This window comes from Carettochelys insculpta, chromosome 21 (genome assembly GCF_033958435.1).
Source record: "Carettochelys insculpta isolate YL-2023 chromosome 21, ASM3395843v1, whole genome shotgun sequence".
NCBI classification, from domain to species: domain Eukaryota; kingdom Metazoa; phylum Chordata; order Testudines; family Carettochelyidae; genus Carettochelys; species Carettochelys insculpta.
In genome coordinates, this window is record NC_134157.1 from 17,982,766 (window position 1) to 17,997,924 (window position 15,159).

Here is a 15,159-nt window from a genome sequence, read left to right on the forward strand (position 1 = left end):
ATTTACATATCTGGCACTTCATTTGGGTCTTCTTCTTTTGAAAGAAAAAATGTAGTGTAGTTTCAAAAGTAAACTGTATGTTTGACAGCACCCTTCTTCTCAATTTTTTTTTAAGGAAGAAGGGTGCTTTCCAAAATGCAGTTTACTTTTGAAAGAGCAGCATCTGCGCTACTTTTTTCTTTTGAAAGAAGCAGTTGAAATAATATGCAAATGAGGTGTCAGACATGCAAATCTGACACCTCATTTGCATTTTCAATTTACCTCATTTGCATGCCTCTTTCAAAAGTGCAATGCTAGTGTAGACACAGCCTGTCTGTAGTTCTCTGGATCATAGGCTCTTCAGTCCTGTTTTCAAAAGTGGTGCAGGAACTTACAAATATAAATCTCATTGAAAGTCCTACATCACTTTCACAATGGGACTTGGGCCCATAAATTACTTAGGTACTTTTTAAAATTTTGCCCATTAAATCCATTCACTTTTTAATTTTATTACTCTGGTTTTATTACTGTGGATGCTAAAGCTAGTTGAGAGGAAAAAGAGAAATTCACATTTTGGGCAGATATTTCTCCCCTTCTTTCAAAATTTTGGTCGTCTGAATTTTTCAGGTTTGAATTTTGAAAAATTCTGACCAGTTTTGCAGTTGGCTGGGAAATGGCAAGAAAAGAATGGTCCCTGTTTCATGGATTTATTTGTCTCTTTTTAACATTTCAGTATGACTTTAGAAATTCACAACCTTTTCAACCTTCTGTGTTGGAAACTAAGCAGTGAAGGCAGAAGCCACTTTTGCCATTGCAGATCATTGGTGGATCTGCCGTATAAAACTTTTTCTTGTAACTAATCATTATAGCAATTACACAGCTGTCTTGTGTCTCCTCTCTCTGTCTGTCCTGTGCTCACATCACAAACCACAGAGCAACATGAGCTCTTATGTTAGATTTCTGAAGCCTCTTCTAAGCACAGCTGACTCCCATATGCCTTATGTTCAGCCAGCCATGAGCTTTCCTGTCCAGTTCAGGACAGCTTATCCAAAAATTCCAGAACTGCTATATCTTAATGTTGTTTTATCCTTGCTTTTAAATCACAGGGACCAACTGGACCTCAGGGCCCACTTGGATATCCAGGACCTCGCGGAGTCAAGGTAAGGAAGATGGCAAGGCAAGGAACACAGGCTTGTGTTTTTATTTCTGAGCTGATTCTGAGTTTTATGTTGGAGGTAAAGGAGAACCTCTTGGATCTTACTGAGTTTGACAGAAGCCCCTAAGAAGGAATATCTCCTACTTAACTTTCAGCAAATCTTTCTGTGAATAAAAAGTGTTTGCTAGTCTGGTTCTGTGTAAATGGAACTATGCCATGGTCCCAGAGAAAGGCTAGAGCTGTAACAGAACTGGAAGACATCTAGAAGAGTGGGTGGTGAATCACTTAGTTGAGGGAAAACCTATAAGTATAGGTATTATAGATGAGTATAAAGCAGGGGTGGGTAAAATCAGCCCTGGGGGCTGGATCCGGCCCACTCAGATGATGAGCAGTGCGTGAGTACTTACAGCCAGCAGCATGTGTTCAGCTGTCCCTCCTCTGCCCTGTTCTGTCTTCAGCTGAGTGACTCCTAGGATTCTCCTGCTGGCTGTGCAGAGGGGGAGGCGGTGGAGGTAGAGGGATGTGCTGAAGTCAGCGTGTTCCCTGGCCCCTGTACCCCATCTCTGCAGAGCAGGGCATGGAGAGAGGGAGACATGCAGTGGAGCTGGTCCAGTGTGAAGCGTGGTTGGTCAGTGATGCACTCAGGAGTGCAGAGCAGGGGAGGGGGAGACAACAGAGCAGGACAGATTTCCCTTAAAGAGACAGAGGGAAGCTTCTCTCAGACACTTACCCAGCAGCAGCCGACGCACACGCTCTGTGTCACTGTTGCATGCACCCAGTCTGTGCCACATGCACACAGTCAGCATCATACATATGCTGCAGCACACACTCAGTCTGTGCCAATAAGTCTGTCTCTCACACACAAAGTGTTCCACTTTCATACTCACACACTCTTTGTCTCTCCCGATAGCCCCCAGCCCCAACTCTTCTGCCCAAGGCCCCGCCCCTTCTGGGGAGCCCAGAGCTGGCCCGTAACTGGTACCAAAATTCGTGGAGTGGCCCCTGTGCAAAAATTAAAGAATACCACTAAATGCGGATGGAATTTCTATGTCAGTGAGCCTACAAGAAACTTAAATGACTTACTGGTGAGTTTTGCAGAACCATTGGATCACTAGGGTTCAGTCATACTTATCACTTGATCAGTTCCTTTGGCCTGACATATCAATTCTGGCCTGTGGAAATATAACTCTGCTGCTTTCAAGAAGAGCTTCAGATGGATTTTTATTCCCACTGAACATGGCACAGTTCCATCGCAATAACTTGCAATTGAGAAATCAAAACAAATCTCAGCCTGGGCATGAAGATTTTAACAGGCAGTGATGTTAATGAAACCCAACGGCCCAATATCAGAACACAGCACAGAGTGTCTGTGCTCTCAGACTGCTCTGAAATGGTGCTATTTGAAGCTGAGATTTCTCTGTCGTGTTGTCTAAACGGCCACCCCTTTCTCTTTCATGGAATTGAATTGCTGCTCTTCAGCTTGCTCTTGATATCTGCGACGTGTGTGATTTGATAAAAAGGTAGTGGATGTTTTCCCCCTTACCACTCTGGCTCTTACTCCAGCATCGAAACCGGTTAACTCTGCTGCTGAGCTATACAGGGCTTCCCACACTCCTGTGACACCGCAGGGGTTCATGCTTGTGGATATAAATACTGGATGAGAGGCGAAAGATGAAGTGGAAATGGATTCAAACCCTCCATACATTTTTCCAGGAGCACAAAGTCATTAGCTCTTCCAATTCCCAAAATGTAACTAGATTTATTTAACTAACACATGTTTTCATCTCGTGTCTTGAAGCACAGGAGATTGAGACCAAGTGGTCCATTAAGGAATGATTTTCTGTTATCCTTACTGCTAAAGTGGAACTGTTCCTCATTGCAGTGATTTAGAGAACATGTGTTGTCTGCACAGTTCTGAGTGTTTATCAAAAAATGTTACCGTTTCCTCACTCCGTGTGCTATTTATTGGATACGGTTTCAGTTCCGAGGCTTGGAGGACAGTCTTTTCTTGGATAGGCCATCATAAATTGTTAGATCTTGTCCACCTGCTCAGAATTGTTTCCTGCTGGATGAATTCACTGCACTTGAATTAGTTTGCGTGTTTTGCAGGCAGGAGGGGTTGGAGGAGGACATTAAATATCTCTGGGATGAAATAAAACTCATGCTTAAGGGACTATTTTTGTTGATAGAGGTTGCACTTCCCTGGTCCAGTACCCTTTGGATCTGACCAGTCTCGAACAAGGGATTTGCTGGACCAGGGGAGGTTCTCTGCCTCTTGTCCCCAGCCTGCTGTCAGCTCCCTCACTGGCCTTCCTACCTCTTGCCCATTCCGCCTCCAGCCCTTGCAGCCTCTTACCTCTGGCCCTGGCCATGCTGTCTTCAGCCCTGCGGATACCAGCTCCATCCCTGGCTGAGCTGCCACGTCCAGCCACAGCCACGTGGGTGCCTGGCCCTGGGGGCACATGCCCCACCAAGATTCCTGCACAGGCCACCAGCCCCATCACTGGGCTCCCACTGGCAGGGATCCCAGCTGTTGGCCCTCCTCTCAATATCCTCCTAGCCCAAGGCTCTCTAGTCCAATGGATGTTGGCAGACCAGAGAGTCCCAGTTTTGGGAGGTGCAAGCTATATAAGAATTACATTACACAGTGCAGCTGTAAAACGTGTGTTCCCTGTGCTGAAATTCTGGCCTGGTTTTCCCAAGGGGAAATCAACGTGCAGGAAGTGTCTTTTACACTTTGCCCCAAGCAAGGCAGGAAATGGGCCTGACAGTGCTGTGAATGACAGGTGAAGGGAGTTGGTCCGCCCGTCTCAGATGATGGTCACGCCTGTAACGTTCAGCTGCAGGCAACAGAGACACAGCAGAAAGACGCCCTCCCACCCTTGAACCATTCTGCCTTGACCTTCCAGTGGGTCCCTGAATTCCAGCCTCCCCCTTGTCGGGGAGCTTGGTGCACTCAAGGGGAGAATTTGGTCCACAAAGTCCTCCAAATTCATCCTAGAACATGCAGCCCCTAAGCTGCAAGAAACCACAGCAGCCAACTGAGAATTAGATCTCAAAATACATTAGCATTGATCCTCTCTCTATATTGATACTCTCCAGTCTCTCAGCAGACACAACAGCATGATCAATCCACTGAAGCTCAGCGAGCGTGCTGGACCAAGGTTGAAATCACAGCGATGATCTGCAGCTGTGTATGGGCAGGTTTCCAGACTTTATCATCCAGGTGCATCTCCTTCTATGTCCTTAGGCCATCACGCGTGAGCATCCAGACTCTGGCCGCTCTAAGCAGCCAAGGGCCAAATAGGGAAGCGTGAAGCAGTTGCACCAGTTAAATCTATGTGCAAAGCATGCAGGCACTGCATAAATGTCCCATCTTATGCCTGCGCTCTGTGTCACAACTGTGCACCTCTAAAATAAGCTGTTAGGTGTTTTAATAATCCACCTTCTGATGCACATTCAGGACAGTGAGAAGAGAGGGAACAGGGTGCATGCATCCACAGCAGAACTCTGGAATCAGGTTTCAATACCAATCGAAAAATCCACAGGCTAAATTCTCAGTATGTGCTCTGTTCTGTTTTCGTACATAGGCAGTATGCAAGATTACACACTCACCACAACTTTCTGGGTAGCAGGGAAAAGTAAAAGATTCATTTGAATGGGGAAGGGTTTCAGGGAGAGATTCCTAGGAGACAAGGGATTCTGATACTGGGAATGGGATCCCACAGGGAAAGTGGAGTCATGGTAGGGGGAGGTCCAGAGGAAGTTCGTGTTTCCCCAAAAGTACCCCGGCAGGTTGCCATATCTGGTCCACAATGTCCCACTCTCAGGACATCAGGGGATCCATCACACTGGGGGAGGCTGTTACAAAACCTACTGGCCAAGCATCTTTGCTGCTGTCCAATGGTATTGCAGGAACTGAGACCCCTGCCAGAGGGTGAGGAAGGCCCAGGACAAAGGGAAGGCAGCCTTGAGGCCAATGCACATCATCTCCTCAATTAGATACTTAGCTTATAAAGTCCTTCATGTGGAGACCATCTTTTTTGTTCTTTGTTTGTACAGCACCTAGCGCCATGGGTCTGGTCCATCAGGCACTACAATCAAACAAGTAACAATCATACATCATGTTGCTGACATGCGTATACTTTGGACTTGCTACTCATTCTTTCCCTTTTCCGTTCTGTTCTGTGCCCTAGTGTTGACTGAATTAAATATCTGTCATAAATCAAACCCAAAAGTTCGACAGGGTAGAAATCCTGCTTCAAGGCACAGGGCAGTTTCTCCGACTGAAAGAGGTTAGGAAAGGAAAATTTCCCTGGGATCAGGTTATTCCTCAGAGGCCTATTTCAAGGTTTCCTTCAACATTGACGCATGATGCAGAGTAAACAGACCACAGCACTGACCCAGCACGACAGCACCCTGTTCAACTGTTTTCCTAGATGTTCATTCTAGATAGCAGCCCCTCTCCTATGCAATCAATCATCTTATTCCATAGCGATGTTCCTCTGACCTCAACTTACTCAGTGCAGGACCAGTAGTTCAGAAAATGGGGGAATTGACCTGTATCCATAGGCTTGGGAGGTATGGGTGCAGGGAGTCCTGCAGCACCCCCAAGATTTCCCCACACCCTGGGGCCAGCCCCTCCAACAGCTCCAGCCTGGTCCATGTCCTGGTCTCCAGGCAGCCCCACCACCTTTGGCACTCTTTGGGTTCTGCCACGTGCTGGTTCAGGTCCTGTGGCTGTCCTGGGGCTCTGCACCCATCTTCAGGTGTAGACTGGATGCCCTGGGCAACTCCAGGTGCGACCCCAGAACAGGGCATGAATAGGTTGGGGGTGGGGCACAACACCATAAAAATAGCTCCAGTGCCACTGCCCGTGTTAATATAATTGGTGAAGGTGATGCTACATTCATAACATGGGTATTCCCAGGCTTCATGGCTTTGCATCCTGGTGTCAGCTTTATATTTGCTGCATGTTTTCTTTTCCCGCCTCTCATGTCCCTCCCCTGGTTCTCCCGACTTGGTGTCATGCATCTCGGTGTCAGCAGCTTTTCAGTTAGACTTGATGGCTTGGATACTGAGTATGGGATAATAGTAAACAAGGCGACAAGTCAACTCCAGGGGAAGAAGAGTAGCGCTAGATAATACTTGACAGTGTCTCTCAAATCCCAAGATTGGTGATATCTTCTGGGAAATTACACATTCTCTACTCTTCCCCTTAGCACTGAGGATCTCTGCCATTGGGGGCTGATTAAGTAGCAGAATGCTTAAGAGTGTCCAGTCAGTGTCATCTCACACAGAGGAGATCACAGGTTACACATTGTAGTGCTTCAGATCCTAGTTAAGCTGAAGATTTATCCTGGTTTCTAAGCTGGCTAGGCTGCAGAGGGATGATTGCTGGGCTGAAGTATTATGTTAGGCCCAGGTCTACACTAGAACTGAAAGGTGACCCTAGATAGGCAATCAAAGTTATGACAAATTGTGTAGCTGGAATCGACATATCTAACATCAACTAACCAGGCTGCCCTCATAAAGGGAGGTTGGCAGGAGAAACTCCCGTCGCCCTCCCTTATGCCTCGCAATAATGAGGAGTTGATTGTCCAGCCCTGATAGTTCAATTTCATAGGTCCCCTCTAGGGCATGAAATTGAACCCCAGAAGATCAGCCCTGAATGGGTGGATCTCCCACTAAGTATAGACATACCATTAGGCTGGGAACAGAATGGGTTTTTAACACAAGAGGGCACTCGACGAACTGAGTCTCAGTCGAGAGCCAGTCAGCTGCAGCCCTTACATCATGTCTTTCCCTAGAATGTTGGCCATCAATAAACAGTATGAATGTCAAGCATGAGGCAGAGTGATTCCGATCTCTGTACAGATGAATAGGTGGTTTAAAAATGGTGCTGCACGTTTTCATCAGACGGCATTGTGGTTATGTCTGTGCACGTCTAGTGGAGGATCTGTGGGCTTGCCTATACTTACCACCAGGTCAATCTGCTGGTGGTCAACCTTCCAAACTTCAGTTTAGTGCTTCTCGTAGGGTCGCGCTAATTGAATGCTCAGGGCGCCCTTGTCAATCCTGGTATTGCTGGCACTTGTGAGGAGTAAGGGAAGTCAACGGGAGAGTTTCTCCCATTGACCTCCCACTGTGGGGATGGCACAGAAAATCAGTGCAAGGTACATCAACATCAGCGAATATTCACATAGCTGGAGTTACATATCTTGTGTCCATCTATAGACCTGGCCTAAGATATGGATGGCAGCATGCAGAGAGGAGGATGCTTTCTAGAGTGGGTAGACAGGTGTGTCTGCAGGCTGCTGATAGCAGGGTAGCCACAGACCACATGAGTGGCGGCCTGGGCTAGCTGCCTGAATATGCTGGGAGGTTTGCATTCAGGCAGTTAGCCGACACTGTACTAATCCTTCTGCTGTGTTTAGGGCACTAGCTTGAGTGGAGCTATGTGGTCTGTCTACCTAGGCTCATAAGCACATTTCCAGCTGCTGGGTAGATATTCCTTCGGGTGAAATTCACCCCTACAGCCAATGCACCAAGGAGGTAAATGTCACCCGGAAAAGGAGCCTGGAACCTGCAGACTCTTTGTTGGGTGAATACTACGGCATAATAAAGGAAGAAACTGTGAATGTGTAGTCTCCGTGGTACTAGTGTAAGTCTGTCTCTTCGCAAAACAAAGCAAGCAATTTCATACCTACCACTGTGGACTCCACAAGGATCTGTTATCCTACAGATTACAAGGACATTTTTCCCACCTTTGATATTCTAAGGGATGGCAGACATCCCACTTAACTTAATTTACACTTCCCAGAGGTTTCTCTCTCCCACTCTTTCTTGTCCCTTCCCCCTTACTTTGTAATTTGTATATTTAGGTGTTTTCTCTCAGTTCTGCTCCAGATCTGAAGAAGTGGGTCATTCCCACAAAAGCTCATCATCTAATAAATAATATTGTTAGCCTTTAAGATGCTCCAAGATTGTGAATATGTGTTCAGTAGTTTTCAGATGAATTCATTTCACAGATGTCTGTAGCCCTTTTGAGTTTTGCCACTACCTTAGCTTGGTTCAGTAGCTGGGAGATTTGGGAGCAAGTTGCTGATTTTAACATTGACGTTTTTAGAAAATCTTCTCAGAAAGCAAACTCCCAATCATCAATGTTCTCTCTGGAAACTTCATTCCAACATTTATTCTAATTTAGAAGGGGAGACATATCACACATACCATCTGTCGGATCAGCTCAGCTCAGATTGTGAGCAGCAAGTATTCACAAATGAGCAATGGACCAAAAACCATTCGGCAAATAATCTTAGACCACCAGCAGAAGATCACAATCTGCATAAGGGCAATTTGCCAGCAGAGAAAGCAAGGCAAAATGCACCGTTGTTAATGATTGACCTAGTTCTAGCTATGTGTATGCCTTGCCTTCTGCGAGCGTAACATTGTAATGTGCCTCTATTTTGTTTTGTGCTTTTTTTCCCTAAGGGGGCAGACGGAGTCCGTGGCTTGAAGGGCACTAAGGGTGAAAAGGTAAGTTACGCCCATTGGAGGAAGGTTGCCTACATGTGCAGCTTTGCAGACGTGCTTTGCCAGCATTGGATCCCCTCCTGAGAGATGGACATGCATGAATATTTCTGCCAGTGAATGGCGCTGAACTGACGGTCCTACAAACAGCTGACCTCAGAGCAGGCATAGTTTGTATACCCTCCATGATGCTTATCCTACATGTCTCAACTCTAAGCTGATTGAGCAGCGACCAGGGTCTGACACTTGTCATTGGCCTGACCCCTACAGCCAGCCGTTATTAAGTTTTAAATATTCTAGGAAGCCTGGTTTCCTGTTGGATTCTCCCTTGCACTGGTAACTCAAACGCAGTGCTTCCTGACTAATAGCAAACAAAAATCATTTTAATGCACATTTTAGCTGAAGTCCTTTGCCCAGGAGTGGGCTTCTAGTTTTTTGTCATCCAGGGAAAATTCTCCTGGCATAAGTGAAATTCTTTCTGATTTACCTCTTGGGTAACAGAGTTCTGAATCTGACTCAAGGAATCCTGCATGTGGAATACTCTGCTGGGTCACCTTGTAAAATCTGTGCTATGAAGGAATTTGTCAAAATGAAGTGTATGTACAAAAAATATAGATGGTATTTCAGAGATACGTTTGCAGTCTCCCAGCACAATATCAGGAGATTCAAAATTGCTGGGCTGTTCTAGTCCTAAGTATCCCCATGTTCCTCTTCCATACCTGATAATCCATCAGCAACAGAGCTGGCAATTAGAGGCCAGGAGTTAGTCTCTGGGGATGCTCCAGAACCCAAAGTTCTTTTTGGTTACTGGGTCTATGTTTTTGTCTGTCCTGGCGTTGTACTAGGAGTTGATACAATATCAATTTCAGCTCTGCAGTTAAACCTTCTTGGCTGGCAGGAATATTATGACTGTCCTGAGAGGTCTCGTGGCAAGGAGGTGTAAAATAAACCCTGTTATTCTTTAAAGTAATTGGTTGCCAATACTGGCAAATTGCTGGTATTTATACCAGCTGAGCAGATGATCTCTAGTGAGAGCCAAGTGTGACTGTTTGGAGAACATGCCTTTGTGTGGGATTATAGTTGTCTGTTGATGTGATGCTCCCAGAGGTAGGACCCTGAGCACATCCAGTGCATCAGTGTTAACCTGATACGTTGTTCTCTTGGTGGATCATTCTGACATTCCGGATGAATGCCTGAAAAGCAGTAGAGCCCTCTAAAAGGTCACATGTACTGTGCAGTGTGCATGGGGGTACTGCCCCTGTCTTGCCCTCCCTCGGCTGTAGAGACACCCTGATACAATGGAAATAGGCAGACGTTTCCAATTCAGAGTTTCACAGAGGCTGCCTTCATGCTGCCAAGGAGAGAGTGGACAGAGGTAACATGGTAGACAAGGGAAGGGGAGTATTTGCCACTACATCCGTTCACCTGCCGTCACCCCTGCTGTGACAGCTCTGCTGCAGCTGATGAGTGGGAGGCTGAAATCAGATCTTTCACTCACTCAGAACCCTGCTCGGCAATCAATAGACCTGCCCAGAAATACTGGGCCCATGTCACAATGTCCCCTTTGGACAATCATCTGTTTTTCCCTTCCTCTTGTTCAGGGTGAAGATGGTTTCCCGGGCTTCAAAGGTGACATGGGCATTAAGGGAGACCGGGTGAGTATTTGCCAGTTTGCTGAGGTATGTTGAAGGCATCTTCCTTGGAGAGAAAGAGAAAGAGAGCCCATTTGGGACAGGGTCTTTCTGGCTGGTTCTCGCTGCAGTCTGCCTTGGGGAGTGAGGATGGTTCTTGAGGCATGTTAGCATTCAGCAGACCCTTCAACAACTGAGTGACGTACTGAGCATAATGATCGGGGCAGGGCTTTGAAAGTCCTTCACACACACACACTAAATAACTGGACCGTTGTGCAGTCACAAAATGCAGTTCTCTCTGGGGTGGAACGCAGCGGCCGTTTTATTGCAGCTGAAACGGGGAGCTGGAAGGTTTCTCTTGTTGGTGTTTTCCTGCTGAGTGCCTGGTAGACAGAGAGATTCGGCCCTGGGGTGGAATATGCCAGAATTCCTTTCACGCCGGTATCCTGGGAAGGGGCCTTCTGCAAGCAGAGATCTGCTTGCATCATCTCCGTGACCCTGACTCTGTCTCCCATCAGGAGATGTGCTCAGTGGAGAGCAGAAAGTTAGCCTGGGTCATGACGAGACTGTTCCTTCTACGCTGTACATTCAGCTGCTATGAAACAATCCTGGAGTCTCAGACTTGCTGGAATCAAGGAGATTTACAAACCTCTAATTTCTTTATTCCTGTTTCAGAAGTAAAATTAAAGCGAGTACAGGTTGCATCTGTCAAATCTCGTACCCTCTTGTCCGGCAACATCCATCATCCGGAATGACCATGGATGTTGCCACATGGGAGAGTAGCTGGCAGATGCAGGAGGCTGCTGCAGGTCTGCAACCAGAGTTCTCTGGCAGCAAGGGCCAGGGGCCGGAACCCCCACCTGCTCCATGGCAGCAGGGGCTGAGAGGCTGCTGCTGGCCTGAGCTGAGGTTCCTCCTTGCCCCGCAGCAACATGGGGCCAGGAGCCTGAGCGCTCACTTGTCCTGCTGCAGCAGGGGACTGGACGCTGCCATGAGGCTGGGAACCGGAGCTCTCCAGCAGTGTAGGGCTAGGAGCTGGAGCCCCACCTGCCCTGCAGGAACAGGAGCCAGGAGGCTGATGCGGGTGGAAGTTGGAACCCTCAAATGCCCGGTGGGGGCAAGGGATGAGATGGGAAGGGGACAGGGGCTGGCTGGACCCTGTGGCAGCCCCTGGGAGTCTGGGCTAGGCCCAGAGCTCCGGGGGAAGGAGGCTGGTACCTGAGCACAGCCCTGCACTTTCCCATCTCTGGCAAATTCTTTTGGTCAGGACCTGTCGGGTCCTGAGCACGGTGGATAAGGGAGGTGCAATCTGTCATAAGCTAGAACTCAGCCTTGCAGCCCTGAGCACCCTGCAGAATCTTGGGGTTTTTTTTTTCTTCCCAGTATCTCTTTCCTCCTCTTCTTGTAATGATACATCCCAGTGTTTTATAGTCCTCTTTGTTTGCCAAGCGGGTCGTGGTTCCGTAGCTTTGGAATAAAATGCAAAGTCACCAAGCATGCACCCCAGTAGAAGTGAGAACAGGTCTATAAAAACCACCAGGGGCACAATTTCATATTAGACCCATGTCTTTAGCAGCCAGGTAAGCTGCTTGGCATTGAAAGCTTTTAAAATCATCAGTCCAAACGAACATTAAGATTCAGACAGCAGCTGCATAGCGCACCAGTCAGCCAGGAAATCATTTTATCGGCACGTTACCCTCACCGTCCCGTAGCCACCATATGGATGGAGCCATGCTTGCCATGCCTTTTGGAATAATAAAGCATGTCTTAGTAGTAATAGATATTAGGCTGTGTGTGAGAATCCTCCATAGCTCCGGGCATTTAAGAATCTGTTGGAGCTGTCACAAGGGCCCCATTCTACACATCATATCAAAGTCACTCTCAGCTGATCACATGAAAGCTTTACTAGTCCCACCCACCCTCCTTTTTGAAGATGAAATTCACCTGTCAGCAGACCATGCTGAAGGTACTTGCATGAGCCGTTCTGATCCAACACACAATCCCTGCTGCCTGGTCCTTTGCTGGTTTGTTATAAGTGCTGACCTGCTTGAGGGATGGGGGCTACTTCAGACTTTTGCAGATAAATAGGGAGCCCTCTCTGTTACTTGTGAGAAAAATATGAGGCTGCCTGTGTGTTTCCCCTGTGAAAATGTCTGTGATAATGATGCATAATGGTAAAAAGTCTGAGAGAGGTCGTCATGTTAGTCTGTAACTTCACAAACAACAAGCAGTCCTGTGGCACGTTAGAGACAAACAAACTTAGTAGGTCATGAGCTTTTTTGGGTAACCCCCACTTTTTCAGGTTATTATTTCCACTCCATCCCATCTGAGGAAGCACATTTTACCCAGGAAAGCTCCTGACCTACTAAGTTTGTTAGTCTCTAAGGTGCCATAGGCCTGCTTGCTGTTTATGCATAATGGGACAGTGACTCCTCTGTTTTACGTTTGGAGGACAATGACTATCAGAAACTGTCATACTAATATCCACGCCTGTTCCGTGGTCTGATTTCACAGTGATTTCCAGGCTAAGGGTTTATACCAGTCTTCCTTCTGCAGTTTTCCAGACTGGTCCTCAATTATAACACCAGCCTGTGGTTGCATGCATAAGTAGAAAGAAGGATTCATAGGCAGAGTTTCCTCTATTTTTTTTCCATCCATAGGTGGAATAAATTTTGTTTTGTGCTCCAAGGCAAATACAGATGTGCACCACCAATAGAAATACACCCTGCCCACTGTGGGTGCCTTTGAGTGCTCTGCTAATCAGTGAGGTGGCACCTGAATCTCTTCTGGATGGCCAGCCAAGTGCTCAGCTTGCAGGGAAAACTGTTCATAGGAGCCAGAGTTAATGACAGCTGTTTCAGTGGAGGGAAGCTGAAATTAGAGAGGACAATTGGAGTGTAGGGCATATTGGTGCACTGAGAATTAATAGCCGGGCTGTGTGAGTGCAAGTAGCAAGTCTGGTCTTATAGTGCTCTGTAATTTACTGCACATCAGTCTGGTGCAAGCAGCGTCCTGGTAAAGGGTTAACTTCTCCATGAGTTGTTGTAGGGATGTTGTGGGGAATCAGACCATAGCTTTGTGTATGTTACTGCCAGATTCAGGGGATTTTCAAGGGGACACCTGATTGCATGAGCTGCCCTCTTTATCATCACTTCTTCTTTGACTGACAGGGTGAAATTGGTCCTCCTGGGCCACGGGGTGAGGATGGGCCTGAAGGTCCGAAAGGTCGTGGAGGTCCTAATGGAGATCCAGGTCCTCTTGGTCCTGCTGGAGAAAAGGTAACGGCACGAAAGCTGGAACTGTCCCTTCAATGTCCAATCAAAGCAGGCAAGAATGGCCAAGGCCGGCTCTGCCTTACAGTGTGCTGCACCAACCGGTTTTGTGATCCATGGTTTGGGGATTGATGATGTGAGAGTCTGGAGTCAAGGGGAGACAGTCATGCTGCATTGGGTACACTCAGGCATATTCTGATGTCATTGTCTCTTGGCTAATTCTGCTTTAATTCAACACCCTAAGAATGGAGCTGGTTCACATGGCTCTGCCAAAAAATGGGATTTTGTAGCAAGCAAAACTTTTTTTATGAAAAAATGGTTTGAGAAGAAAATGTTGAGGTTTTTGAAATCCCCTAGATTTGACCATGTTAAGTGTTAGGGCAGGTTTTCTATGTACAATCGGTTTTTGCGGAATTTTTTCACAGAAAAATGATTTCCTGACCTGCTCCATGGGAGAGAAAGGCCCATCTCCTTATCCAACAGGAAGCTTCTTAAAGGGCTCAATGAGAGTGCCATTGCTTCTTAAATGTCTTCAGTTTCATTATTTTCATGGGGTCATCTCAAGGCTGAACTACTCTTAACCTTTGTGTGGTTCCTTTTGCATAGTGCCAGCCTTTAGCAAACCTGCATACACAGTCCAGACTACTGTTGAAGAGGGTGTGGTGAAACAGTCACAAGATGAGGACTAAATTCTGATTTTTGTTCACATTACAGGGAAAACTCGGTGTTCCAGGGCTGCCAGGTTATCCAGGAAGGCAAGGTCCAAAGGTGGGTTTTTTTTTTTTTAATTTTATTGTTGTTAAAGTCATCTCCAGGAAGTGCAGCAGATCTCATCAGTGAGAAATGGGATGAATTCTGCTTTCTTTTAGATCACTGTCGACCTACAAGGCCAGATCTTTCACTGGTGTGAATCAGTGTAACACCATTGATTCAACTACTGGAGGATGTCTCCAGAATAGGGGCTCTTAACCTTTCCAGACTACTGTACTCCTTTCAGGAATCTGATGTCTTGTGTACCCCCCAAGTTTCACTTCTTGTAAAAACTTACATAATCAGACATCAAAATGCAGAAATGTCACAGCATGCTGCTACTGAAAAATTGCTGACTTCCTTGTTTTACCATATAATTATAAATCAATGGGAATATAAATATTGTGCTTACATTTCAGGATATAATATACAGCGCAGCATAAACAAGCCATGGTCCATATGAAATTTCAATTTGTATTGACTTTGCTAGTTCTTTTTATGTAGCCTGTTGTAAAACTAGGCAAATGACTTGATGAGTTGATATACCCCCTGCAAGACCTCTACAGACCCGAAAACCCCTGATCCAGAGTATTTAACCTAGTACAAAGTCATTAGAGGATGTTTAAATGAGTAAAATACACGGTCCCATGCTGTACAGACCAGATTCTGTTTTACCTTGTGTAGTTGATTACTCCTGTACCAATTGAGTGCAAATGAGATCACTTTGCTCAGGTTAAATGGCCTCACAAAGTCTAAGAAAATGGAAAGCCAGGTCTTGCCCTGCCATTTTAACTCTGCAAAGCACAGCCTTCCCCAGAAGTTAGAGGAGAGTATGGACCAA

General features: G+C 46.5%; 1 protein-coding gene across 4 annotated transcripts in view; it reads left to right on the forward strand.

The window, feature by feature from the left end:
* Window positions 1-15,159, forward strand: part of COL5A1 (collagen type V alpha 1 chain) — a 302,011-nt gene that overhangs the window by 194,088 nt on the left and 92,764 nt on the right. For all 4 annotated transcript variants that reach the window (XM_075015472.1, XM_075015471.1, XM_075015474.1 and 1 more), the window contains exons 27-31: window positions 1,086-1,139; window positions 8,627-8,671; window positions 10,267-10,320; window positions 13,467-13,574; window positions 14,283-14,336. In XM_075015472.1, coding sequence (XP_074871573.1) covers window positions 1,086-1,139; window positions 8,627-8,671; window positions 10,267-10,320; window positions 13,467-13,574; window positions 14,283-14,336 — 315 coding nt within the window. The remainder of the gene's footprint in view (window positions 1-1,085; window positions 1,140-8,626; window positions 8,672-10,266; window positions 10,321-13,466; window positions 13,575-14,282; window positions 14,337-15,159) is intronic.